Source organism: Haliaeetus albicilla, chromosome W (assembly GCF_947461875.1).
Source record: "Haliaeetus albicilla chromosome W, bHalAlb1.1, whole genome shotgun sequence".
NCBI lineage: Eukaryota > Metazoa > Chordata > Aves > Accipitriformes > Accipitridae > Haliaeetus > Haliaeetus albicilla.
The window spans coordinates 26,532,410-26,559,625 of record NC_091515.1 but is presented as its reverse complement, the minus strand read 5'-3'; the positions used below and the strand labels follow the sequence as shown (position 1 = coordinate 26,559,625).

At 41.1% G+C, this 27,216-nt stretch overlaps 1 protein-coding gene across 1 annotated transcript; it reads right to left on the bottom strand.

Annotated features, from left to right (window-relative positions):
* Positions 1-21,594: 21,594 nt before the first annotated feature.
* Positions 21,595-23,327, bottom strand: LOC138683591 (syncytin-1-like). The gene has a single exon (XM_069775577.1). It carries the CDS (start codon positions 22,942-22,944, stop codon positions 21,595-21,597), a length of 1,350 nt encoding a protein of 449 aa, XP_069631678.1. The 5' UTR covers positions 22,945-23,327.
* Positions 23,328-27,216: the final 3,889 nt, after the last annotated feature.

Genomic DNA, 27,216 nt, shown 5'->3' with positions numbered 1-27,216 from the left:
AGTTCTTCTATGCCTGGAGGATCGCTGATTGCTTTCTTGGGCCTCTACAGCAACGACACTGACAGCCTTCTTCTTGGGTGACCCCTTCTTAACAGCTGTCTTCCCTCTCAGTTCACGTACACGGGCTTCCAGCTTAAAGGTGGGTTCACCATCCCACTTCCTCATGTCCTCCCCTTGGTCACGCAGGAAGAACCAGAGTGTACCACGTAGCATACGCCTTGGGCTCCCTTTCCCTCTGACTGGGGCAGGAGAGTGTAGGGTTCGGCGTTCGGAAGATCTCGCGATGTCACGGAAAGTTAGAGGGTTAGTCGCAGCCTTATGATGTGTCTGTAATCCCACCTACCCTTGTTAGTATAAAAGGAATTGACTGCGCAATAAAAGGCGGAAGTTGGCGCTCACACTGTGTGTGTTATCTGTCTCTTTCCCTGATCTGGGGGGTGATCAGTGATCTAATCGTGGCACCTTGATATGCGGCGAGCGCTACAGGAGAGGACTGATTTCTTGGAGCATCCCTAACAGCCAAGGCACTGTCCTGTAGGGATGAGGAGACACAGAGATTTTCTTCAAAGTTTTGGAGCCAAGACGACACTTTCTCCACAGTTGGTGTTTCCATATCTGGGCAATACATTGCTGCCAAGCTGTTAGAATATGATGCTGGGGCACCTTGAATCACCTTTCTTCACATGGCCCATGTGCACAGGACATCCTCTGGATCTTTCGAGACCTCCTCATCATCTAGATCACTGTAAATGACATCCAGCACTGCTAACTCTCTCAGGTACTGGATGCCTTCATCTGCGGTAGTCCACTTTTCTGAGGAGTTCACAAGATCTTCCTTGAATGGATATCTTGCCCTCACACTTGAGAGGAGCCGGCTCCAGAGACTGCAAATTGCTGCCTCTTTTCCAATTCCTCTCTCAATTCCCCAGTTTCTAGCGAGGGCTCCCAGCTGTTGGGCTTCCTTGCCTTCCAATTGCTGACTGTTGGCCCCGTTATCCCAGCATCGGAGCAGCCAGGCAGCAATCCGCTCACCTGGCTGGCAGCTGTAATCTTTCTGCATGTCCCGAAGTTCTGAGCAGGTCAGGGACTGGGTAGTTTCCGCTTGCTGTCTAAGTTCTCTCACTCCTTCCTCAAATTTCTTGGTCGAAGGACCGGCTTCTTGATCAAACCTTTCCTCTTCTTCTTCCCTTACTCATCAACGATATGGACCCATTGATCTCCTTGTCCACTGTTTCTTTTTCACTATTGGGGCAATTACTGTAGTTGTTGTTGTTGTTTGGGTCCCTATCTCGAGCATGGTGTCCTCAGATGCAGTCTGGGTCCCTGCCTCAACCGTGGTCCTCTGACAGTGTTGAACTATGGCTCGGTAGGCATAGGCCAGGCCCCAGTACAGTGCGAGAAGCTGCTGGTTTTCATTGGAATAGGCAAGGCACCCCCCTATCAGGTGGCGCATCAGTTTCCCAGGGTTACTTGCCTGTTCGGGTGTAAAGTCCCAGGTTATGGGAGGTGATAACCGTCCTAGGAATCTGCCCAAATCCTTCCATATACCCTGCCACCCAGGGACCGGTCGCTTGAGGGCACATTTTAGTATTGCCTCACCTTATACCAGGACGAGACCAGATTCCACAATGCCCATAATATGCCACCAGTATTAATTATTAGTATTGAACAGCTCACATAAGGGTGAACAAGGACCTTGGGAGCCTGCAGAATAAAACCATTCACATCAATGCCTGGTAGGGAGAGGGAGATGTGTTCCCTCATCTCCTCTACAAGATAGCTCCCACAGCACAGCAAAGCCATCAGTGCCAAGGCAAAGCACATATAGCCATTATTTGCATTACCATGTTCCCAAACTCAGCAAGATAGAGATAAGCAAGCAGCCAACAAGCTCCATGACCTGCACAGGAGCTTGCCACTTAATAACTAGCTGTAGCATGCTTAATGCAAAACTGCCGTTGTTGAGCCCCATGTTGGGTGCCAAAAAGGACTGTGGTGGGTTGACCCTGACTGGGCACCAGGTGCCCACCAAAGCTGCTCTATCACTCCCCCTCCTCAGCTGGACAGGGGAGAGAAAATATAACAAAAGGCTCGTGGGTCAAGATAAGGACAGTTTAATAAAGTAAAAGCAAAGGTTGCGTGTGAAAGCAAAGGTAAACAAATGATGTTATTCTCTGCTTCCCATCAGCAGGCGATGTCTGGCCACTTCCTGGGAAGCAGGGCTTCAGTACGCGTAGTAATTGCTCTGGAAGACAAAAATGCCCCCCTTCCGTCTCCCTTTACTTAGCTTTTATATCTGAGCTGACGTCATATGGTAAGGAATATCTGTTTGGTTAGTTTAGGTCAGCTGTCCTGGCTATGTCCCCTCCCAAGATCTTGCCCAGCCCCAGCCTGCCATTGAGGGGGGAAAAAATGTTGGAGAGGCAGCCTTGATGCTGTGCCAGCACTGCTCAGCAATAGCCAAAACACTGGGGTGTTATCAACACCTTTCTAGCTACTGATGCAGAGCACAGCGCTATGAGGGCTGCTGTGGGGAGAATTAACTCCATCTCAGCCAGACCCAATACAGTCTTAGTAACAGAACTAACTCTTTCCAGGTTTAGACTCACTATATATCTTTGTAGATATGGAAAAAAAAACCCCTTAGACTTCCTTCAGCATTGTATAGCCATGACTTTTTGTTGTTGTTGTTCTCACCAGCTCCTTCGTTAAATTATAATATTTAATATGGATTTCATACAGAGTAGTAGAAAAATGACACCTTTCATGCATCCCTCCTCTCCTGACATAAAGGTTCATTTTCAGGGTAGAATTAGAATTAGAATCGATGTTGGGTCCTTGGCTATTCTAAACAGAAAACTTAAGCAAAGTGACTAATGTATAAATGATGTTCAGCTCAGCTGGTACAATAACTTTAATAGCTTATAGATGATAGAGTGGCATAGGCAGGCAGTATATTGGTTCTGCGACAAACATTGATTACATTTGCAGAAAAAAGGTTATTAAGAGAATCAAATATTATTCAAGTATCTAGTAAAGAATACACGTACCCCACTGGTGAAGTGAGTTTAATGTGAATATAATTTTAATTCTCAAGAATTTGCTAAGAATTCATGAAACAACTTCCAAATCCATATGGATTTGGGATATTAGAGAAAAAAAAGATTTGAGGAGAGGTTTGAAAGCTGCAACTTTATTAGTTTCTAGTTTTAGGAAGCACTGCATAGAATCAATCCCAATATCAGTCTTTAATTCAATCTCAGTATCAGACATTAATATTTGCACATGAACTTATACCATCTCTGTGCCATATAATTATTTTCTTTCCCTTTTCTGTGAACTTGGGTATTTTTAAATTACTAGATACAGTTTTCCAATGGTTTCCTCTGTCTCAGTCAGCACCCAGGGAACTCAGCTCTGTGGAGGAGATCTGTTGTGTTGTGGAGGAAGGTAGAGGTGACAGCAGCTCTGGCAGAGACAAGCATAGAACCTAACAATTCAGGAAATCATCCAACCTTCTTAAGCTAAAGTTGTCCCCACACTGTTTAGTTTCCTTATTTCATACTTCATTGGCAATATCAGGAATGCTATGTGCTGTTAACTGAATTCTTTAAATCACATTTTCCACATCTAACCATAAACCTCACACAGGTCCAAAGAGACAAGCACAGCAGTACAGTTTAAAGCCTAGCTGAGAAGATTATATGGGGATTAATTACTCAGAGTCATCCAAAAATGGAGACACCGCTAGGAAAAAGGGAACCTAAACAGAAGGAAATTGTTTCATCTGATCCATAAAGGAATCAGGCTGTGGTGTTTAAAAACAGGAAAACTGTGAGTAATCTTCTAAACTAAGAGTGTGGGGATAGATGACAGCAGTGGAGAAACACATGGTTCAGGGTTCTGCTTCTGGTATTGATGCAGATATGAGAAGGACATGCATGACAAATTGGAGCGTGCAATTAGTCAATTAGGAAATAGAAAAAAAGTGCCATTTAAAATATAATTCCAAGAATGGAGAACCAAAATTCTTTGGTACAGGTGCTTTTACATGAATAATAAAAATTTAAGAAATAAGACAGAAGAACTAGAATGTCTATCCCTTCATGAGGACATCACTGTATGCATACCAGAAACCTGATGAAGGAAGACAATCAACAAAAACCTGCAATACTAAAAAGTGAAGTAAACAGAAAATACAGAGTAGGGCATAATAGGAGTGGATTAGTGCTGTATGATAAGAGATCATATAATCAAATGGTACTAAAAAACTACTTGCCTGAATAAGTAAATAAGATTTTATACATTAACATTTCAGCTTGTTTGGAGAAGCTAGGAAGTGTGATGGTGACATTAGCTGTGATATGCCAAGAGAGGTAAGAGAGGTTAAAAAGGGAGAGAAGTAACTGTGATGAGAGACTTTAATTACACCCATGTTGGCTGGGCAAATGTCATAGCAAGACACAGGGTATTGACTCAAGTTGATGACAATGACACCTAGGCTGAAGAGGAAGCCTAATCTAAACTTCTTGCTTATTCATCATTAGTCTAGCTTGAAACATGTGAGTACAACCTCTGCCTTTTAAAAGAGGATCGTGAACTCTTCTCATTTGTCTGAAAGAAATGCTGTAGTCATCTGTCTTTAGAGAAGTTTCTGGGATCTGGATCAAGGCAGGCGGAGATGCACATAACACCTTTGAAAGCATGCGGATCTACCACCAGACAGGTTGCTCTATGCAGTTCCTTACACAGTCTGCTGTGTCTTTTGTATTCTATACTTCACTGGACCCCGTGCCTTCTCTATATATGCTATATAGATGTATTTTTGCTGAAGTAAACCTATGATTTTAATACTTGCAGCATTCTTGGAAGAGAAATATAACAAAAGTAACAAGCATTCACCTGCCTAATCTCAATTTAATAAGATAATGAACTATATTTAAATCTTAGGTATTGCAGTATGAACTTTCAGTTATTTAAAATCTTCATTAGATCTAGGTCTAAATCAGGACTGATTATCCTTCTAATTTAACGACAGGTTCTCCAAATTTCTTAGTACCTAAATTTTAATAGAATAGTTGGAGGAAGCTTCAGAAGGTTATGAGAAAGGAAATGATATTGCAACAAATAAAGCATAAATACAGGCCTTTATCATCATCTGAGTTTATCTACCACAGAGAAGACCTTTTTGAAGCTGTATTTGGGAGCTAAAAAATGAACTGCTTTTCACATAAAGATAACAAGAGGCTTCATCTAGATTCTCATTCTTTGGCCTGTTGAGATTGCACTGAAATATCTAGCTGAAATCTTGATAGGTGTTGTAGGAGGTTTTGAGTATCATTTTTCAGTATTTTCACTTGCATGCAATAAATTCCATGCAAAAATTCCCTGCCTTGCCTACACTGAGAATTTTGAAACAAAATTAGCTTTTGGTTTTTTCTTCCAACAATTTGAAAATGGGAGAAGAACCCACAACTTCTGATTCTAATATCAATTTTTGGAAATACTATTCTTACAGCTTTAACCAATCTGGTTAAATATTCCAAAGTGCAAAAAATAATTATTAGATATGGTTTTCTTTCTTTATGCCTCATTTGATTGCAACAATTCACATTATTTGCATCCTTGAACCAAAGTCTTGGATGAAATGTCATCTATTTATAGGAATTAATGTATTTGTACTTCAGGACAGAGCTTTGCGCTGTATATTCTTCAGGCTATAGGGCTTCTTTACATGTGTGCTCCCAAGACTGTATGATACTGAAGCAACCATCTTAGTGTAAACTGCTATCACTGTTAGTGGCTGTGAAATAATATTTCCAACACTTAAATTCAACAGTTTTGATAACATGTAAAATGCTTTGGTCTAAGATTTCTATCCAAATGAAAATCAAAGACTTTTCTTAGTATTTCACATTGTGATTTATATGTTGGGGCTCAAATCAATGTTTTGTTTGGTTTGGTTTTTATTTGTACTGAGAAACCTAATTCCAACACTGATTTTTTGCAAAAGTAAAAATTATCTTTATGATTGACCTCTCATTTTTATCTAATCCTGTGTACAGCTGTGGGAACTTTTTGTCATGTAATAATAACCTAGTAGCCCCTTAAAACTATCAAAGGAAGGTAGTCCAATCAAAAGTCAAATATATTTAAAGCAGATTGTTTTGATAGACTTAAAATATTATAGGGTATTTTCTGAGCCTACTATATGCAATGGGAAAAGTAAATTAACTTTGTTGATGGGCTCAATTAAGTGATTAGTATATTAGTTTGACTTGATATATGCAAGGGTGAAATTTTGGTTCTTTTTAAAACAAATAGAATTAGGATTATTTTCTACCTCTGGAATTGACACAAAAGACAGAAGCTTTTAAGATGAAAAAAAAATCTGTTTTACACACAGAAAGCAGCAGAGCAGTCACTAAAAAAAAAAAGAAAGCCTTTCTAATGTAGGCACCTGAGCCTGAGCTATTAGATACACATGTATACATAACTGTATTTTTTTCCTGGGTAACCGAATATTCTGTAAGCACCATTTTTGAAAACTCCCACTTACACTTGCAAGAAATATATTCCTTTCAGTCAAGATATGAGCACAGGTCTGCACAAAATAACAATTAATTCATTCAGAATCTCATCTGTGTGTTTTATAATCACCTTGCCAAGCACATTTCTGGAGGCTTAAATGAGTTTAGCAAACACTTTATTATTTTATTTCTTGTTTTCTTCACCTTTTGAAAGTTGAAAGCTGGGTGTATAGAAATTTTTAGATTTCCCAGCACATATTCAAAATGATTCTTAAAGCCTTATAGGTTTTGATACATATTCAAATTTATTGATGGTAACATTAACCAAATATCTAATCTTTATAATTTGTTCTAGATCTCCTTTTCCTTCTAATTAGTAGTGTGTAGATCCACTTGGTGAAGTAATGCAAATGCAGAAAAAAAAAAAATCTCATTTTGGCTTCTTGGTCCTAATAGATATCACCTTTGCAACACCTTAAATTTTTTAGATCAATGAACAGTAATCAGGCACGTGGTTTTACACACCAGCAAATTCAGACATATTCTTTCTCTCTCTCTTTCTTTCCTTCTTTCTTTCTTGTTTTCTTGCTTCCCTGATTTTTTTCTATTTGTTTTTTTCCTGTGGATTCAGGGAAGATCTTGGCATAAAAACCTTCTTAGATTATATCACCAACTCTGCAACTACACTGATTTTATGACTCTTTTTATTTCCCACCACTCAGTGGCATTATTATCCTCATTTGTTTTGGACTTGAGATAAATTTTGAGATAAAATTTTATTTGCAAGTTCACAACAAAGAATACAATTGAGGAGCAGAAATCTTGGAAATTTAAAAATCTGTTTGCTTTTCTAGGAGTATTATGCTACACAGATAGTAGATCAGTACTAAAAACCAGAACATAAACCAAGATTTTTTCCCCAAACTAAAACTGGCACCTTGGCTAGTAATACAATTACATGTCCTTCATGGAGAAGTGAGCGTTTTTTCATGTAGTTATTGAAAATTGATGCAAAGCTTTCTGCTTTTTGACATTCACTGTTTTTCTTCCATCTATTAGATCCTTTTAGAAGACAGAAAAAAAAAATCTTTTAGTTGTTTCATGCACATTGTCCTGGTTTCAGCTGGGATGTAGTTAACTGTCTTCCTAGTAGCTGGTACAGTGCTATGTTTTGAGTTCAGTATGTGAAGAATGTTGATAACACTCATGTTTTCAGTTGTTGCTCAGTAGTGTTTAGACTATAGTCAAGGATTTTTCAGCTTCTCATGCCCAGCCAGGGCACCTGACCCAAACTGGCCAACAGTGTATTCCATACCATGTGACGTCCCATCTAGTTTAGGAACTGGGAAGTGGGGGGGGGGAATCGCCGCTTGGGGACTGGCTGGGTGTCGGTCGGCGGGTGGTGAGCAATTGCCCTGCGCATCATTTGTACATTCCAATCCTTTTATTACTACTGCTGTCATTTTATTAGTGTCATCATTATCATTATTAGTTTCTTCTTTTCTGTTCTATTAAACTGTTCTTATCTCAACCCATGAGTTTTACTTCTTTTCCCGATTTTCTCCCCCATCCCACTGGATGGGGGGGGAGTGAGTGAGCGGCTGCATGGTGCTTAGTTGCTGGCTGGGGTTAAACCATGAGAGGAATAAATGAAATTCTTTTTGAACTTGATAATACTTTATTAGAGCTTTGCTTATTTTAAGTAACAAAATGGCACACTAAAGCTTCAGAATTCTCTTTTGTATACATTAATTTCACCATCTCGACTTGGTCTGAGAAGAAACTGTCCATAGTGAAAAAAAGGAAGTTAGTCTTGAAACACAGTTAGTTAACCCTTTGGGCAAAAATTTGAGGTGAAATTGCAAGACCTGACAATTTGTTGTATTCTCTTTTCCTTTCTTTCTCTTTCTAAAGTCCCAGTAAGAAAAGCCATATGTTTAATGGGTGTTTTGCTCCCGCCTGAAAGTCTTGTACCTTTATATGCTAGTGGCACATGAGGATTTATCCGATGGGAAGAAATTAAAGTACTGCTTTTTAATCCACAGGCATTATTTATAGTTGACTTGCAGAATGTTTTTTCATTCTAAAGTGTGAGTTGATTCCAGTAAGTAGTAGAGAGAAGAAACTGGCCCATATATTAGCAAATTTCAGAAATCTTTCACTGTAATGGCTGCATGCCAGCCAACACTAACTACTTCCATAATTACTTCTACTGGCTGATTTATTCATATGTGTACAGGTCAACGAACTGAGCTCTATCACGTTTAAGTTTACTGAGCTCTATCATATTTAAGTTTGGACACAAAGTATGCATCCAGATTTTGAAGAACCTCCAATGTGTGTGTGAGGAACTCTAAAGCTACAGTCACTCATTCCTAGTCATGAAGAGATTAGCACCATAGAAGTAAATTTGATCATACTGTGTACTGTAAGTTTTATAAACAAGAAAGGCCTTTAGGATTTTGGCTTGATATACACAGGCTACTTATATACCACCCTGTTAAGTTACCCAGTAAAGGTGCCAGGACAGGAGTACACAGCCTTCTTCCAAATTTCACTGGTAATGTCTAGCAATGGAAATGTCCTCAAAACATCAGGGACATGGGACATTTGGGAATCCCAGCTGTTCCAAAAGCTCCTGTTCCTGTATTTACTACATGGCCTGCATCCCACCTATCAGCTCAAGCACAACCTTCTGTCCAGGACAGCCCTGCCATAGGGAACTTAGGACTATGCTGTTTTTCCATTATGAGTGTGTGGTGGAAAAAGACTTAACTGCAAGGTTCAAGCAAACGACTTGAACTTCACTTGCAGACTTAACTGCAAGGTTCAAGCAAATGATTTATTTGAACTTCACTCACAGACTTAACACGCCACTATTGCAGCTTTTACAGATACAATGGAGGAATGCACTATTGCAATTTTTTAAGGCAAGAGTAGTACATTATTACAACCACAAGCGATTCACAGACAACCACAAGCACACACGCGTTTACAAACTTAAAGCATAAACAATATTCACTTACCCTTCCAGGTAAGGGCTCTCAATCCCAGGGAAGCTACCTCAACCAGTGTCCCAATCAAGGGGGGGGTGTGTGTGTGTGTGTGTTTCCTTCTCAAGCCAACTGGAGAAGTGACTCCCCCATTTCCAACCTGAATCTTAGAGTTTTTATCCCCTGACTTGTGGAATGGGGTGTATGACTACGTCCGAGTGGATTATGATATAGGCCTAAATGGATTATGTATATAGGAGTGGAGTTTCCCCTTATCTTTCCTTTGCTGGTCTGTGATTGTTTGAATACACAAGGTTGTCATTTGAAACTGAAGCTGAAACCCTCCAGGTTTGGGGGTTTTTCTACGTTGCTTCCTCAGCAACTGAATAGTGGTTGGATTGAGACTCAGGGCATACTATTTGCTAAGGGATTTCAAGGCTCAGTTCAGGTTTTGGTTCTTTGAATGGTGCAGCCACTGCCCTGTTTGTTTAGTTTAGGGTTTATCAGACAACCCAGGGCTAAGTTGTCTACACAGCTCCCCATGAGTCATCTCTGCAGAGAGACAGGGCCTCAAGGCAACCCAAGGCTGCGTCACTTTTGTAATCCCCCATGAGTCGCCTGTGTGCACTAGACATGGTGAAACTTGTTTGTGAACTGAGCTGGACAATCCACACAGAGTGTGATGCAACGAGCTGGTAGCAATACATGAGAAGCTGCTGAAATGCATCATGTAGGCTGTGATACCAGGTTACTATCACAGGAACGATGGTGCGCTAGCCAGCAGTGGTCACAGGCTGGGCCACCACAAGGTGCTTGTGAACCTTTCAACTAAACTCAGGCTCATCTTGTTTTTTACATTGTTAGCAGCAACTGTATAGATCACAGGTTCTTGCACAGATTCAATTAATGGAATAGAAATTTCAAGTTCAAAGGTAACTTTTGTTTGCCTGTGCCGGGAAACTGTGTGCCAACATATTTTGAAAAATTAGCTTACTAGTTCCCAGAAGAGAAGCCAATGGCATACACCCTCTGGATGCTGGGCACAATGCCCATGGCACATTGATTCATGACACAGCAGTTTGATATCTGCAAGTTCATCATTGATGTGACTTTAAAAGAATTTCAGAACCATGTACTTTTCCTGTACATTTATTATTGTCATGCAGCACAGGTCATATCACAGGAACCCTACGGGTCTGTGCTGATAACCTTTTCCTCTGACCAACTATTTTTCTGTTCCCTGTCTTTCAGCCAACTCTTAATCTATAAGACTCTGTGACAATATAATTCCTTTTAAGAGTCTTTGATAAGGAACCATGTCAAAAGCTGCTTGGATATTCAAAAGGAATTCATTTTCAGCTATGAAAATCGCCCACCTTTTACACCTCAATCATCTATTGGCCCTACAGACTCTCCAGTAAGCTTCCTACTTCTGAAGTGTTTGAAAAAGTGCTCAACTAGTTCCTCAAAATTGTTTTTGGCCAATGTCATTAAAATTCCATGTTTAACTCATCAGAATTAATGCTTCCTCCCCTTTTCCTGTTTTGACATGATTTTTGCTTTTTGAAGATTTGTATATTTTTTATTTCTAAATACCACCCTTACTCTGCTTTAAACACATCAGCTTTTTAGTTCTACTCTTTCAGGTGGGTAATAGAACCTACTTTGACAATTACTTTGAGTATCCAATATGGTGTATTTAAATTTAAAAAAATGTGTCATCTGAAAGCATTTTAGACCTTTTGCTGAATTTTTTTTTTCCATTTCTTTTGGACAATTTTTCTAGTTGCTTATGTAGGTGATGGAAATGAAGTGAAATATTTTCTTTCCTGTACTGCTTGGCTTTCTGGGTAGTCTTCTACTATACTTGATACGTGGTGAGGGACTGCCTTGATGAGGACTTCTTGGGTCATTCTGTGTTCAAGCCAGAGCCTTTTTTTCCAGCCTTGCTTGAGAATAAGTTCCCCTCCTTAACCTAACCACCCATGGCTTTATTGATCTTTGGTGTGTGCTCTGACTGTAAGTGTTGAGGGCAGGTTGGCAGCAACCTCCCTGGACAGCTTCCAATTCCAGAACCTGATGGAAATGTGATGCTGCCCTTTAGCCATTTTGGGTTACTACCTACTTGCTATAGGAGAGCAGAGTCACCATACAGGAGTGTCATTATTTATTATGAATGATAGTATTTACAAGCTCTTTGTGCCACTGACAGAGTCTGAGTGTGTAACAACACTGGGGCAGAACAAACAGGTGTGACAGCATGGGCCACACATAGTCTTGAGGTATCTGTTGACAACAAGGATTGCAACGGCACACTGGAAGCACACAGGACCCAAATAACGCTCTCTGCATGCTCTCTGGGGTGCTCTGCCATTCACTCAGAGACACTCCAGGAGCTGGACATTGTAAAAAGCCAGGAAATTAAAACCTGAGGACATCTTTGGGAGCAATCTTTCAGCACAGTGTATACCCAAAATACAGACAATGACATTTATGAGCATTTTTCCAGAGCTCAGCAGCCACAATTGAAGATCATGTTAAAAACAAACAAACAAAAAATTCCAAACTTTGATCCCATTTATTGCAAAAATCAGCATTTTCAAAAAGTTCCAACACATGGGCCTGCCAGTATTTCTGAAAATCTGTCCAGTAAGAGAGTTTCTGAATATTGAACTTCAAGAAAAAGCTTGCCTTGCTTTCAGGTGCAAGAGTCATCTTCTGGAAATCTACTCCAAGCTGGAGGTTTTGAACCCTTGAAAAGTCAGTACTTTTAGCTTTTTAAAAATGTAAATTTAAAGAAAAATTGTCACCCCACACTGTATCCTTCAAAAACAAGGCAAAATGAACAACACACTTTTTTTTCCCCCGAGTCACTGCAGAAACCACCCCTAAATCCTTTCTGTGGATCAAGTTCCCCATTCATGACAGTTTAGCATCAGTATGAAGTTTGGGACAATTTCCCCTCGGCCAATGGAAAAAAGAGCTCAGGTTTGGTTTTAGCTACAGTCTTATATTTCACAGAGGCACAAGGCATGACTTATCTCCAGCAGGTATGGATGGTCTTCTGATAGCAGAAATAATTCACCTTATAGAAGCAATAAGTGAGCAGCTTTGACTTTATATGTAGCGTAGAGCTGCACAGCTGCACAACTCCTTTGGGTGAGTGTCAGAGAGGGAGGAAGCCTTCTACCAAAAATCACCACAGCAGTCACAATTCACCTGAACTCTTCCATTGAAGCATTAACTTTCCCCTTTCCTAGGACCATCCCTCCTCTTTGTTCTTCTTTGTTCTTTCCCTCTTGTCACCAATTTATTTATTTTTACCCTGCTTTCCCCTCATTCCCCTCCACTCAATGCATTTCTAGCCCTGCAGCTCAGTTCCTGTAACACCCTGTTTCATTAATCTGGGTCCTTCTTTTTTGTGGTGCTTGAAACTGTAGCTGAGCAAACCTCTGATATGCACTTGCTCTCTGCTCTGCTCAGTCAACTGTCAGACAGAGTTGTGATAATCACTGGGTTTCATGATATGTGTCTGAAAAATGGACAGAAAGCAGTAAAATATCACTCACACCAGCAATATGTTTTGTTTAGGAATCTGCAAAAGGTTGGGGGTTTGCTCTAAGTTTTTAATAATTCAGTAGTTTTAATTGTCTCTGAGGGTGTGTGTAGGAAAGAAACACGTTGCTTTATCCTAAGTTTCTTTTGGTCCAACCAAGCAGCAGAGATTTCCCTGCAAGTCTGCTGTCATGTGTGTGTGTGTCCCCAATTCTCCAAGCACCTTGGAACTTCTCAGGATGTCCCACAGGTTTCTTGGCATGTGGAGAGGTCATGGCTGCGTGGCTGCGCAGCCATGAGGACATCCAAGCAGCACAACATCCCACAAAGACAACCATGCAGAATGACAACTTGCAGTTCAGATACTGCATCTATAGTGTGATCAGTCTTTTCATAGACTCACTCTTCCTGGTGAAAAACCATCTTCCATGACAAAGACCAAATGTTGTGTATCACATAGGTTGCTTCAGGACTAACACAAGAACTTCTCTTTACCTCAGTGGTATTGGAAAGCAGTCAGTGTCTGTTTCCAGACTGTTAAACAGCTTTCTCCTTCTTTGATTTAAATTCATTGGTTGACTCATAGTTGGGACTATTCACTCTGGATAATAGAGGAGTTCCCTGACCTCATAGAGTAAATAGGCAAACAAAAATGTCTTACACTAGAGCAGTGAGTTTTCCAAACACAAAAAAGTTACGTATCCCAGTTCTTTTTTAGACCCCAATTGTGGATTGTAGAAAACACATAAATGACACTCATAGTGGCCAGGCCCTGCAGTGCACATACATGAAAGATTTCAGAAAATATTAGCATTAGAAACATCCACAGAGGTGTTTTTTCTTCTGTGATTTGCTAAAAGCTTTCATAATGCTCTTAATTTTGTTTTACCATTTAAAATGGTTATGTTCTGCATGGGGAGAAAAATACAATCAAACCTTTACTCAAGACCACTTTGTTGAAGTTTCTGCAGCAAAAAATAGAAGTGTAAGTAGTCTCCCCCACCTCCCTCTCCTTCTTCACACTTGCCACAGGGCTGCTCCCCCAGCTTGTGCTGTTCATGCAGCTGTGCAGTGACCTTGACCACTTCCCTAAACTGACAACCACAGGGTTGGTTTTAGCTAAATTATATTTAACCTGGCTCAGCCCCAGTTCAGCTCACTGCTTTGGCTCATTACATGGAAATGAACATCCAAGGATGCTCAAACCGCTGCTTTCAACCAGAGAAATGATCATGAAACCACAACCTCAGCATCAGAGAGAAGAATAAAATACCTAGGAAAAGAAATGAACTAACATTGTTTGCATTAAATGAGACTTCTAAAATATTTTGTTACCATTTGATATAGCTTTTTTTTTCCCTACTCAGCATTGTGGGGTTAGTTGATTTACAAAAGACCTATGAAGTACGCAGAGGTATTTAGAATACAGTTCTGCAGCATGACTACACAATGCTCCATTTTTCATGCTGTGTTACTCTTGAAAATCCGTTCTATGCATTGCATGATAACATAGCCACAAGTGGCACATAATTTGGGACTCAGAAGACCCTCTCTTTGTGCCCAGCTTGTTGGAGTCAGGTGGGAAGTGAGAGAAGATGAGGCAATGACCCACAACTGTCGAAAAGCACTACAAGTGGGTACCCAGCGGAGATGTCCATGGTAATGTCAAGCCTTGCTCCAAGGAAAAACCCACTAGAGGAAGATTTTGATGAGCTAGTGGTAGCAAGGGGAGCCATGCTGTGCCATTGAGACCAGGAAGTATGCTGGAAGCTGTTGCACGTGAGGCCCAAGCTAGAAAGGTTTTTTTAGATTTTTGATGCTTTTGTGTGTGTGTAAAAGAGAGAAAAACCTTCTAGTTCTTTGGCAAAATAGCAATTTGGTCCTTGGGACTGGTTATTCAGTCAAATTGCCATACTTGTTAACACAACAATGCTTACATACACAAAACTTATCATGTAAATAAATATAATCACAGCTAGATTTGAATAAAAGGGACAAAGGCGTATGGGGTAAATATGTTCTGTCACAAAAAGTACATTTAAGAATGATATGAAAAAGAAAAAAGATCCACTGCTATTCTAACAGCTTTTTAGAGTCTGGCTAGAATAGTTAATCTAAAGATTACTTTGTAAGCTGATTCAAAAAGTATGCACCACACCCAAATATCTTGAAGTAGTGGACAAACAGGCTCTCATCCAAAAACTTCCTCTGATAAGGAAAAGCAACTTTCTATAGCCATCATTTCTCAGAAAGCTTTGCTTGTATTTTTCTGTCTCCTTCAATCTTGATAATTTTGATTCACAAGAATATCAAGCTTTTTGAAGGTTGTATTCTTTTCCAAAGGTAAAGCTAAGTGTTTCTAACATCATCCAAAGTGGTTTGAGAAGAGACAGTTTTGAAAACATGCATTTATGACTCTTTGAAACTGTGATAACTACTTGGAGACTTGGCAGTATATCACCACTGACCTTTTCTTGTGAGCACTCATAATTGCAGACATTAATTAAATAAGTTTTACAAAAATGTTTTGAAAATGTAAGATTCCAGATACTGTAAGTATGACAGAAAATCTTATATACTGTCTACTTATCTCCAGAACAGTCTGCTTAGGGGAATATATATGCACAGTAAAATACTGCAAACTGCAGAAGTCGTAGTAACAACATGAGATCTTAGGGTAGGAAGGAAAAGACACAATCAGTATAATATATTTATCTATAGATTTCTATCTATCTTCTTCTATGCAAACATGGCTTTCAGAGACACCAGTACAATATATACATTTAATTTGTTTCCACTAGTGTCTAAGTGCTACATGCTACCTGGAGAAAAGTCTATAGTCACTACTCAAAGAAAAGTAATCTTAAAGTATTTGGTTTGCAAGCCCACCTGGTCTCATGTTGCTCATCATAAAAATCTTAGGTTTGCTTGATGTTGCAAGTTAACATGGCAAAATGTTACTGAATTAGCCAAATCACAGCATTGGACAAGGAATCTGCTTCAATTTCTCTTATTCCTAATTTAGCAGTGAAATTAAGCATGTGCTTAATTTTAAGCATATGTGTAAATCCCATTGAAATCAATAGGATTTATGCATATAAAGTGCTTTGCTGAATTGGGGTCAGTAAAGAAATACGACTAATCGCATTAATAAAGGAAATAGGAGTTAGTCCAAGTTACTTAATCACAGCCTGTTTATGGGGAAAGAGCTGTGCTTTTTATGTCTTCACTGTCTTATACTTTTAAAAATAAATACAAGCCAGAAAGGGAAATTCGACTTTCTATAACATGATGATACTATAATTTGTGCAGTAACCCCTTAGTGATTGTTCTTTTGCTTGTTTGAGCTACTGACATTTCCCACCCCCCAGTAAATCTGTTCTTGGTTTGGCAATCCTTTTTAACTGTGTTCTGTTTCTGCTTTCTCCCTCCTCTCCCCACACCAAATCTGTTCTATTTTGAGTTTGGCAAAATTATACAGATTAGTCCTGAATAACTAACACAAAGGAAAATTGTAATTTGAGAGATTTAGGGCCAAGTTCCTAACTGATGTAAATCCTCACAGCTCCACAGCAGTGATTGAAGCAACATGAGCTGAATGCTGGCTGAGATTTTAGACCTCAGGGTTGTGTTTTTTTTCCTCCTTGCAGAATGTCTAGAAAAGAATTAAAGCAATTTTTTTTTTTTAGATTTGCTATTAAAAACTGTTCGTCTACTCAGTTTGTGTTTTTTCCCTGTGGATTGAAAAAGCATACATAATCTTGATACATCCTACCTAATCTGCAGGTGAGTACTTGTGATTTGGCCCTATAAATCAGGTAATACATTTTTTGATGAGTGTGGGTGCACTTCTCGAAAAGTGATTATTACATGGAAACTCATAAAAATGCAGGCTGTGACCAGCAACTCCCTCTGAGTGGAACGCCTCTCAGAGCTCACAAACTTTCCTGTTTGTGAAAATTGGAGGTCTGTTGCCGAAAGCTGACAAGACCTGGGCTGATTCTCTTCGTTCCTTGAGGCTCGACCCTTCGCCCATTGAGACAAATGCCAGAGCATTCGATGTGAATATTTTCCCTGACCTCAAGGGGAATTTTTAACAGGTATACCTCTTTTTCTCTCTCTTTTACTCTCTTATGTATATCTCTTAGTGTCTTTATGCACATGTATGTACTAACCTGAATAGTCTATAGTAAGTTATAGCAAGTATATTATAAGATATTAAGTGTATTATAGCAAGTATTTTATAAGTTAAGTATGTAATAGCAAGGATATTATAAGTAAGTATATTATAAGTTAATACTTTCAAATTTACACTTAAATTACTGTCATGATTTTCATTCAACTGTGAATGAATTTTAGGCTGCTATTATACTCATAATCCCTTTAGATATAAACCGTTGACCAAGTCTGGGACTAGGAGTCGATCCAGCCACACCTAGACTCCCATAGGAGTTTAGAAAGCAAGGGGGTCTTCTCTGAACCTCGTGACTCAACGGGAGGGTCTCCTTTACCCTTTCCCACATTTCCTTTTACCCTATTACATTTTTGGTCCCTATATACATAAGTTTAGTTTGATTCTGATTTAATTTTCCTGTGTGCATTTTATCCATGTACTAAGTAATAGAGTGAACCTTGCCATCGAATTCTGTGAAGTCGCACTTTTATACAAATTTCTATTAAATAATTTTTCTATTGCTAATACAATTGGAGGCGATTCTTTAAGCAATCCGAACCTCTCTCTCATTTTTTAATTCCCCCGTGACAAATGGAAAGCCAGAAGCAACATGTACAACAGATATAAAGCCATGTTTCCTCTTAATCTCTTTACTTGATCTAGTCTTATAAATTTTGTGTGTCCTAAAATTTACCAAAGAGGTTTATAGGAGTTGAAACTCAAAGCTGCTGATTTTCACTTTCAAATTGTGTTGCTTTCCCTTGCTCTTATGTTGCAAGCCTAGCTAAGAACAGAAGACTGTTTGATTGCTGCTTTTCAGCATGACCCTTCACGGTTGTTTATATCCTGTAGGTAAAAGTAAAAGAGAGATGATGAATACAATAAACTACCACAGTGATTTTTTTTTTTCCATCTATGGAGTTAATTAAAAATCTAATTTATGATGGGATATTAGCTTCCCATTTTATTTTTTGCTCTGCCTGGGGCTTCTGTTATACGGTGGGATGCTAGGAATGTAATTGAACATACTTTCTGCAGCTTTTACGTTTACTAGCCATTCTTGGAGGAGTACTAGAGAACAAAGCATGAGGTTATTAAGCAGGACAAACACAGCGAGTCTTTAGTAAACATCTGTTTCTCTGGTGGTGTTTACATGTATGAATTTGCCCAAATTAATTGTAGCACTGTTCATGGCACAAAAATTAACTGGCTGCTAGCGTTTCTGTTGCAAGCATCCAGTTTCAGAAATCTATAAATTAGGTGTAAAATTTTCTCTGAACTGAAATGCCCTGCTTCAAAAGAAATGGGCTTAAGCTATGAGTTCCAGCTGATATTCAGGAAGTTAAAACTGTTTGATGTGCATTCAAACTGAGGGATAATTCACACTTTTGTGCACCTTATTTATCTTTCCCCAGCTCTCCACAAAAGTAAGTGGAGGCAGGATAAACTGCAAATCCATATGCAGAAATTAAATATGTGAAGAGTAACAGAGGAACAACTTCTATTCTGGGCAAGCAGCCTCCAATGACAGAAACCTGTAACTGGTGATTAATAGTCTGAATAATTTTTAACATTTGGTCATTTCTCTGACCATCTTAAAATTTAAGACTGGGAATATTCCCATTGGCGTAACTGTACAGCAGAACAGAGAAGAGCTCTGTCAATATGGGTAGATTAGATATTGAAAGTGTTTATTTTGCCAAGATTTTGACAAGATATTGGTTATATTCTTATCCTCTGGAAATTCTTACATCCCAGGAACTCAGCACCCAGGCAGGCAAGCAGGCACTGGCTCATATTATTAGTTCATAAATTCCAAACACACACATATACCCTGCAGTATGTTATACTGTTGTCCTTTCAGGTCATAGCTGTTTATTATAAGCCTGAAGGGGGATAATACACAATGCCATGTCACAGTTCTTACATCTAATCTAATCCAGAAATAGTAATAGTTCTCTTGTTCCTCTTAGTGCAAGGGAAATATCCAGCTTCCTCATATTTACCAGAAAAGAGGTGAACAAACTGTGCAGGATTTGTGCTTAGAGATCCACCCAACTGTTAATCATAGAATCATAGAATCATTTAGGTTGGAAAAGACCCTTAAGATCATCGAGTCCAACCATAAAACTGACACTGCCAGGTCCACCACTAAACCATGTCCCTAAGTGCCATGTCTACACATCTTTTTGAATACCTCCAAGGATGGTGACTCAACCACTTCCCTGGGCAGCCTGTTCCAATGCTTGACAACCCTTTCAGTGAAGAAATTTTTCCTAATATCCAATCTAAACCTCCCCTGCCACAACTTGAGGCCATTTCCTCTCATCCTATCACTTTTTACCTGGGAGAAGAGACTGACACCTACCTCGCTACAACCTCCTTTCGCTCAGTTGAGAGCTAGAAGGTGTCCCCTCAGCCTCCTTTTCTCAAGATTAAACAACCCCAGTTCCCTCAGCCACTCCTTGTAAGTCTTGGTCTCTAGACCCTTCACCAGCTTCGTTGCTCTTCTTTGGATGCACTCCAGCACCTCAACGTCTTTCTTGTAGTGAGGGGCCCAATACTGAAAACAGTATTTGAGGTGCGGCCTCACCAGTGCTGAGTACAAAGGGACAATCACTTCCCTAGTCCTGCTGGCCACACTATTTCTGATACAGGCCAGGATGCCGTTGGCCTTCTTGGCCACCTGGGCACACTGCTGGCTCATATTCAGCCGGCTGTCGACCAATACCCCCAGGTCCTTTTCCACTGTGCAGCTTTCCAGCCACTCTTTCCCAAGCCTGTAGCGTTGCATGGGGTTGTTGTGACCAAAGTGCAGGACCCGACACTTAGCCTTGTTGAATCTCATACAATTGGCCTCAGCCCATCGATCCAGCCTGTCCAGATCCCTCTGTAGAGCCTTCCTACCCTCGAGCAGATCAACCCTCCCTCCCAACTTGGTGTCATCTACAATCTTCCTGAGGGTCCACTCGATCCCCTCATCCAGGTCATTGATAAAGATATTAAATGGAACTGGCCCTTATACTGAGCCTGGGGAACACCACTTGTGACAGGCTGCCAACTGGATTTAACTCCATTCACCACAACTCTTTGGGCCTGGCCATCCAGCCAGTTTTTTACCCAGCAAAGAGTATGCCCATCCAAGCCATGAGCAGCCAGTTTCTCCAGGAGAATGCTGTGGGAAATGGTGTCAAAGGCTTTACTAAAGTCCAGGTAGACAACATCCACAGCCTTTCCCTTGTCCACTAAGTGGGTCACCTTGTCACAGAAGGAGATCAGGTTAGTCAAGCAGGACCCACCTTTCATAAACCCATGCTGACTGGGCCTGATCACCTGGTTGTCCTGTACATGCTGCATGATGGCACTCAAGATGATCTGCTCCATAACCTTCCCTGGCACTGAGGTCAGACTGACAGGCCCGTAGTTCCCCAGATCTTCCTTCTGGCCCTTCTTGTAGATGGGCATCACATTTGCTAACCTCCAGTCAACTGGGACCTCCCCAGTTAGCCAGGACTGCTGATAAATGATTGAAAGTGGTTTGGTGGGCATTTTCACCAGCTCCCTTGGTACCCTTGGGTGGATCCCATCTGGCCCCATAGACTTGTGTGTGTCTAAGTGGTGTAGCAGGTCGCTAACCGTTTCCCCTTGGATTACGAGGGCTTTATTCTGCTCCCCGTCCCTGTCTTCCAGCTCAGGGGGCTGGGTACCCTTGACGTGTGGAAAACAGACTCCACAATCAGTGAGATTTTAAAGTAGGTATGTTCATTCAGCACTGGGCAGCACGGGGGGTAGTCCCACCAAAGCCGTGCGTGCCCGACTCAGCGGTTCGCCTGAAGTTTATACAGTCAGGTATTACATATTCACAATACGCCTATACATATGCATGACCTATCCCCGCTTCATATTAAAATTAGCTCCGAGAGGTCATTTCCATAGTCTCCTCCCAACTGCGCCTGTGCAGGGCCTCTTTATGGTGGTCATCTGGTGGTCGCAGAGATGAAGATAGATGACTCCTCTTTGTCACCCCTACTAACCTCTTTCCTTCCACAGGCTCAGTGATTTCTTGGTATTGACCCAAGCCGCAAGACCAGTCTTAGCTGGCTCTTGGGGCCTGCTCCTGCTTCTTATCAAGGACTGTCTCTGCCTCATTGGCTGGCTCTTGGGGCCTGCTCCTCTTATCAAGGACTGTCTCTACCTCAGCTAATTTCAACAATGTAGGCACTAAACATCATCTTTCACCCCCCTTTATTATGTCTACTGAGATTCTTTTGACTCCCCTTGTCTCAGTCCCCCCTTTTCTAGAAAATAGTAAATTCTTTTACTATATTTAATCCTAGTACTTCTAATACATTGTTTCCCTATCTAGCATCCTCTCAAAGTATTTGTTGGTCTCGAGTTTTCGTCGTAACTGATTCTTTTTCCATTCACTGTAAGAGTCTCCTGTACTCTTACAGCACAAAAGGCCACATCGAACCACCATGTAAAGGACCACAAACAAGAGAATGATGATTATTATAGTGACAAACAATTGCTTTAACCATGTCAAATTTGGCAACCAGGACGTTAGTTTTTCTAATATGCCTGTCAAGCCCCAAGAAGCGTCATCTTGGGAAACTTCATGTAGTATTTTAGTCCTTTCCCATATCTCCTCAAGATCTGTTTCAATTCGTTGGTTTTGATTGATATAGGTACAGCAAGTTTGGTTTATAACTACACATAAACCCCCTTCTTTTGCTAAAAGCATGTCCAACCCCATTCTATTTTGGAGTATTACTTTACTTAGGGATTGTATTTCCAGTTGCAGCCCTCGAATTGCATCAATTGTAGCACTTTCTATAATCTCTAATGTAGCAGATATATTCATGATAGCTTTCTCCAACTCGCTTACCCCTAAAGAGGGGATTAACCATCGGACAAAACTATGGTACCCAGGACCTCGAATAACTAGTGGGTTTTCAGCCCGTTTTACACGGAGCCAAGGTGTTCTCAAAAACCCTCGGGGAGGCGAAGCTCCCTCGAATATACTGGTCTGAGGTGCAAGGTACCCTCGAACACAGTGTCCCTTCCAGTTCTGGGGTAAACTCTTTCTGGCCCTGCCATCCCCACAGAGCCACCAGTATCCGGGCCCTGTGTTGCATCTTGGACCGAGATGCGTCTCCCTTCTGTCTTGTTCTTGCCCCTTCTTTCCTGGCCCCCCCTTTGGTTTCCGGATATAATAGAAACTGATACTTAAGTTCAGTCCAAGGCATTCTAATTTTCCTTTATCAAAAGTTCCCAGATTTTCCGCAAGGCTACAATTATCCATGTCTCCCCAAATATTATCAGTAATATTTAAGCAACGGCCAGCAATTAAGATCTCTTTAGGGTTGGGCACTTCCAGATCAAAGCTGGGTCCCCGCTGGGTATTTCCCTTTCCATGAGGGCATGATCCATTCCTGTCTGGCCCGTCTTTAATAAGAGATGTCCAATTTGTGGTCGGGATTCCTAAACAGGGGAGTTCCATGTTCCCCCGAGGAAGGGGATTACATACCCAACAATCTGATAAATTTAGTACTTTTGAGATACTCTCTGTCATATTTAAATAAGTATTTCGATCCCAAGCCTGCCCCTTGGACAAGGTCCAACTCAGGAGCATAACAATCAATGTCTCACAAATTTGAGCTTCAAAGGTCCTTTTTCTTGTGAAGTCCATTGTCCTTTGGGTGCCTTCTTCACCCTAGTGTGATGGATCCAGGCGTTCTGTTCCTTGATCTTAATCGCGGTGAAGGAGGCAAGTAATACTTGAAATGGTCCTTCCCACTGCGGCTCCAGAGTTTTTTCTGTAAGAGACTTTATATACACATAATCTCCTGGTTGTATATTATGCACAGGCCCATCCAAACCTCTCCCTCGAGTCCCTACCACATGCTTCCTGATTTTATTAAGTTGCTTACCTAATGCTACCATGTAAGAAGTCATAATTTCATCCCCCGCTTGTACAGACACCCCTCTCTGTATCCCATAGGGTTGTCCATACAGAATTTCAAAGGGGCTCAGTCCTTCTTTCGCCCTTGGTCTTGTTCGTATACGCAGAAGGGCTAAAGGGAGAGACTGAGGTCATGTCAAATTCACTTCTTGTCCTAATTTCACAATTTGCTGTTTGATTAAGTGGTTCATTTTTTCCACTTGACCACTCGACTGGGGGTGATATGAAGTATGAAGCTGCCAATCTATACCCAAGTGGCGGCTAATTTGTTGTACTATTTTTGAGACAAAATGTGGTCCTCTGTCAGAGGATATGGTTGCTGGAACCCCAAAACGTGGTATTATCTCTTGTACCAGTATTTTAGTTACCTCCCGAGCTTTAGCCGTTCTTGTTGGGAATGCTTCTGGCCAACCTGAAAAGGTATCAGTTAATACCAATAAATATCCATACCCCCCTTTTCTTGGAAGTTCTGTAAAATCAATTTGCCATTGCTGTCCAGGCCCATTGCCTTTTCCAATCTGGCCCATTTCCGGCTTGGGGGTATTCTTAGGATTAGCCTGGAGGCAAAGATCACACTGTTGTGTCACCTGTCTCACCGTGGTGTATAAATTTCTAGCCACAATTTCTCTTATCAAATGATTAGACAGAGCCTCTGTTCCCCAATGTCTTTTCCTATGCTCCTCCCGTATCAAACGCCATAATAAGCAAGAGGGAACGATTAGCTTTCCCTGCGGGGTATGAGCCCACCCCTCTTCATTATATGACCCTTCTAAATCTGTAATGAGCTTTTGATCTTCCTTAGTGTATTCTGGCTTACCTTCTAGGGAAATCTGCCTATCAGGAATTAAGGCCCCTTCTGCTTTTACCTTTGTTTTGGCCACTTGTTTTGCCTCTCTGTCCGCCGGCTCATTCCCTTTTTCCAAATCTGAGCTCACTTTCTGGTGTGCCTTAATATGCATAATTGCTACTTTCTTAGGGAGCTGGACAGCTTCCAGTAACTTCAGAATTTCTTCTGCGTGTTTGATATTTTTCCCTTGAGAACTCACTAGTCCTCTCTCCTTCCAAATTGCTCCATGTGCGTGTACAACTCCAAAGGCATATTTTGAGTCTGTATAAATGTTCACAACTTTGCCCTGGGCCAATTCCAGGGCATGGGTTAGAGCAATTATTTCTGCCTTCTGTGCGGAGGTGTTCATGGGCAAAGCCCCTGATTCTATTACCTCTTGGCTGGTGGTGACGGCATATCCCGCATGTCGATTACCATTTAGGACGTAACTGCTTCCGTCTGTGAACCAAGTTTCCCCGTTTTCCATGGGGCTGTCTTTCAGGTCTGGGCGACTGGCGTATGTTGCTTCGATTGTTTCCAAACAGTCATGATGTACCGGTTCTCCTGTGTTCCCGCTGAGAAAAGAAGCTGGGTTGACAATGTTAGTGACTACAATCTCCACATCATCCTGCTCTACCAATATAGCTTGATATCTCAGGAATCTTTGTGGAGAGAGCCAGTGTCCACCTTTTGCTTCCAGTACTGCTGATACTGTGTGAGACACCAGAACAGTCGTTTTCTGGCCCAGAGTAAACTTTCGGGCTTCCTGTATGTTCAGTATCATGGCCGCAACTGCCCGCAGGCATCCAGGCCAACCTTTTGCAGTCGTGTCTAACTGCTTAGAGAGGTAGGCAACTGCCTGTCGATATGGGCCCAGGTTTTGTGCTAATATTCCCAGGGCAATGTCCTGCTTCTCGTGGGAGTAAAGAAGAAATGGCTTACTCACATCTGGGAGTCCTAAGACCGGGGCCGACATCAAAGCCTTTTTCAGTAGCTCAAAGGCTCGTTCGGTCTCCTTGTTCCACTCAAGGTGTTTCTGCTCAGTGGCTGTCAATGCATACAGTGGTTTAACAAGCAATCCATAATTATAGATCCACAATCGGCACCACCCTGTCATTCCCAGAAAAGTCCGTAACTCTTTTACTGTCTGAGGTCTCCGAGTTTGACATATTGCCTCTTTACGGGCCTGTCCCAAAGTTCTTTGTCCCGCACTAATTTCATAGCCCAAATAATTCACTTTGCGTTGCATTACCTGTGCCTTTTTCTTGGATACCCGGTACCCCTGGAGTCCCAGGAAATTCAACAGACTCACCGTCCATGTCATACAACCTTCCTCTGTTTTGGTGGCGATCAGGATATCATCCACATACTGCAACAGCTTCCCCTCCTCAGACGGGGCTTCCCAGGACTCTAAGTCTTTCGCAAGCTGATTGCCAAAAATAGTAGGACTATTCTTAAATCCTTGTGGCAACACCGTCCAAGTGAGCTGGGTCTTTCAACCACTCTTGGGGTTTTCCCATTCAAATGCAAATAATTTTTGGCTGGCTTCATGGAGAGGGAGGCAAAAGAAAGCATCCTTCAAATCTAAAACAGTAAACCAAGTCAATTCAGGTGTTAATACGGTCAACAGGGTATATGGGTTTGCCACTACCAGGTAAAGATCTTCAGTTATCTTATTCACCGCCCGTAAGTCTTGGACCACCCGATATGACCCATCGGGCTTCCGAACAGGTAATATAGGGGTATTGAATTCAGACTCACACTCTTTTAATAACCCCAACTGCAAAAATTTTTCTATCACTGGCCAGATTCCTTCTCTGTCTTCCTTCTTTAGGGGATATTGTTTAATTCTTACCAGCTTTTGGCCTTCCTTGATCCTAACTTCAACAGGTGGAGCACTTTTCGCTCTTCCAGGTGCATCAGTAGCCCATACCCCTGGGTACACTTGGTTTAAGATGTCCTCATTAATGCTTCCTTCTAGGGGGAGACTGGTTAAGGTTAGGCTCAATATTTGAATATATTGCTGATCTTTTACCTCCAGAGTAATTTCTCCCTTTTTGAATACAATTTTTGCTCCCAATTGTTCCAACAAGTCCCTTCCCAAAAGTGCCTTTGGGGAGTTGGGCATATATAAAAATTTATGAATGCCCCACTGTTTTCCTAATTTATATTCTAAAGGTTTACAAAAATATGCCTTTTCACTTTGGCCAGTTGCTCCTTTCACCATGACATAATCATTTCCCAGGGGCATCAAAGCTTGATTCAGAACCGAGTATGTTGCTCCTGTGTCTACCAAAAATTCTATCTCTTGTTGTGTTTTCCCTAGCTTAATTATAACCAGTGGATCCGCTAGGGTAGATTCCCCAGGTTCCCGTCAGTCTCCCTTCACAGGGGCTACCGTTCTTCCTGTTTGAGCCCTCTCATCCTCCTTGTTCCTTGGGCATTCCCTTTTCCAATGACCGAATTTCTTACACAAAGCACATTGATCCTTGCCCAGTCGGGGCAAGTCTCGTCTAGGCCCTCTTCCTCTTTCTTCCTGAATAACAGCCATTAATTTCCTTTGCCCTTGCCTATATCCTTCTTCTCTGTTACTAAATACTCTCCATGCTTCATCCAAAAATATTTCTAAATTCCTACCCTCTGTAGGGCGTAATTTCTGAAGTTTGTGCCTTATATCCCCTGTAGACTGACCCCAAAACAGGGAGACTAATTGTTGTATTCCCACCTCTGACCCAGGATCCAGCGGTGTGCTGCGGCGCATTACATCCCTCAGTCGATCCAGGAATTTGGATGGAGACTTGGAAGGACTCTGTTTAACTGCATATAAAGCTGACCAATTTATAGTTTTGGGGATTGCTCTCTCCATTCCTTTTGTAATCCACTCCTGATACCCCTGCAATCTTTCCATATGTGCAGATCTATTAACATCCCACTTTGGGTCTTGGAGAGGGAAATATTCCTTAATGTCCCCTCCTGTAATCTTATAATGATCTTCAGCAAGGTTCCCTGCTGTTTTTAAAATCAGCTGTTTCTCTCAGTCATATATTCCAATAATAACTGTATATCCTTCCAATCAGGGTTATGCTGTTTCACAATAAATTGGAAATGCTTAGCTACAGTTATCAGATCTCTCCTATAATCTTTTGCAACCTTTTTCCATTCCCCTAGGTCAG

What these genes read in the sequence shown, in the direction of transcription:
- LOC138683591 (XM_069775577.1), bottom strand. Translation starts at nt 22,944, where the DNA reads ATGGACTTCACAAGAAAAAGGACCTTTGAAGCTCAAATTTGTGAGACA.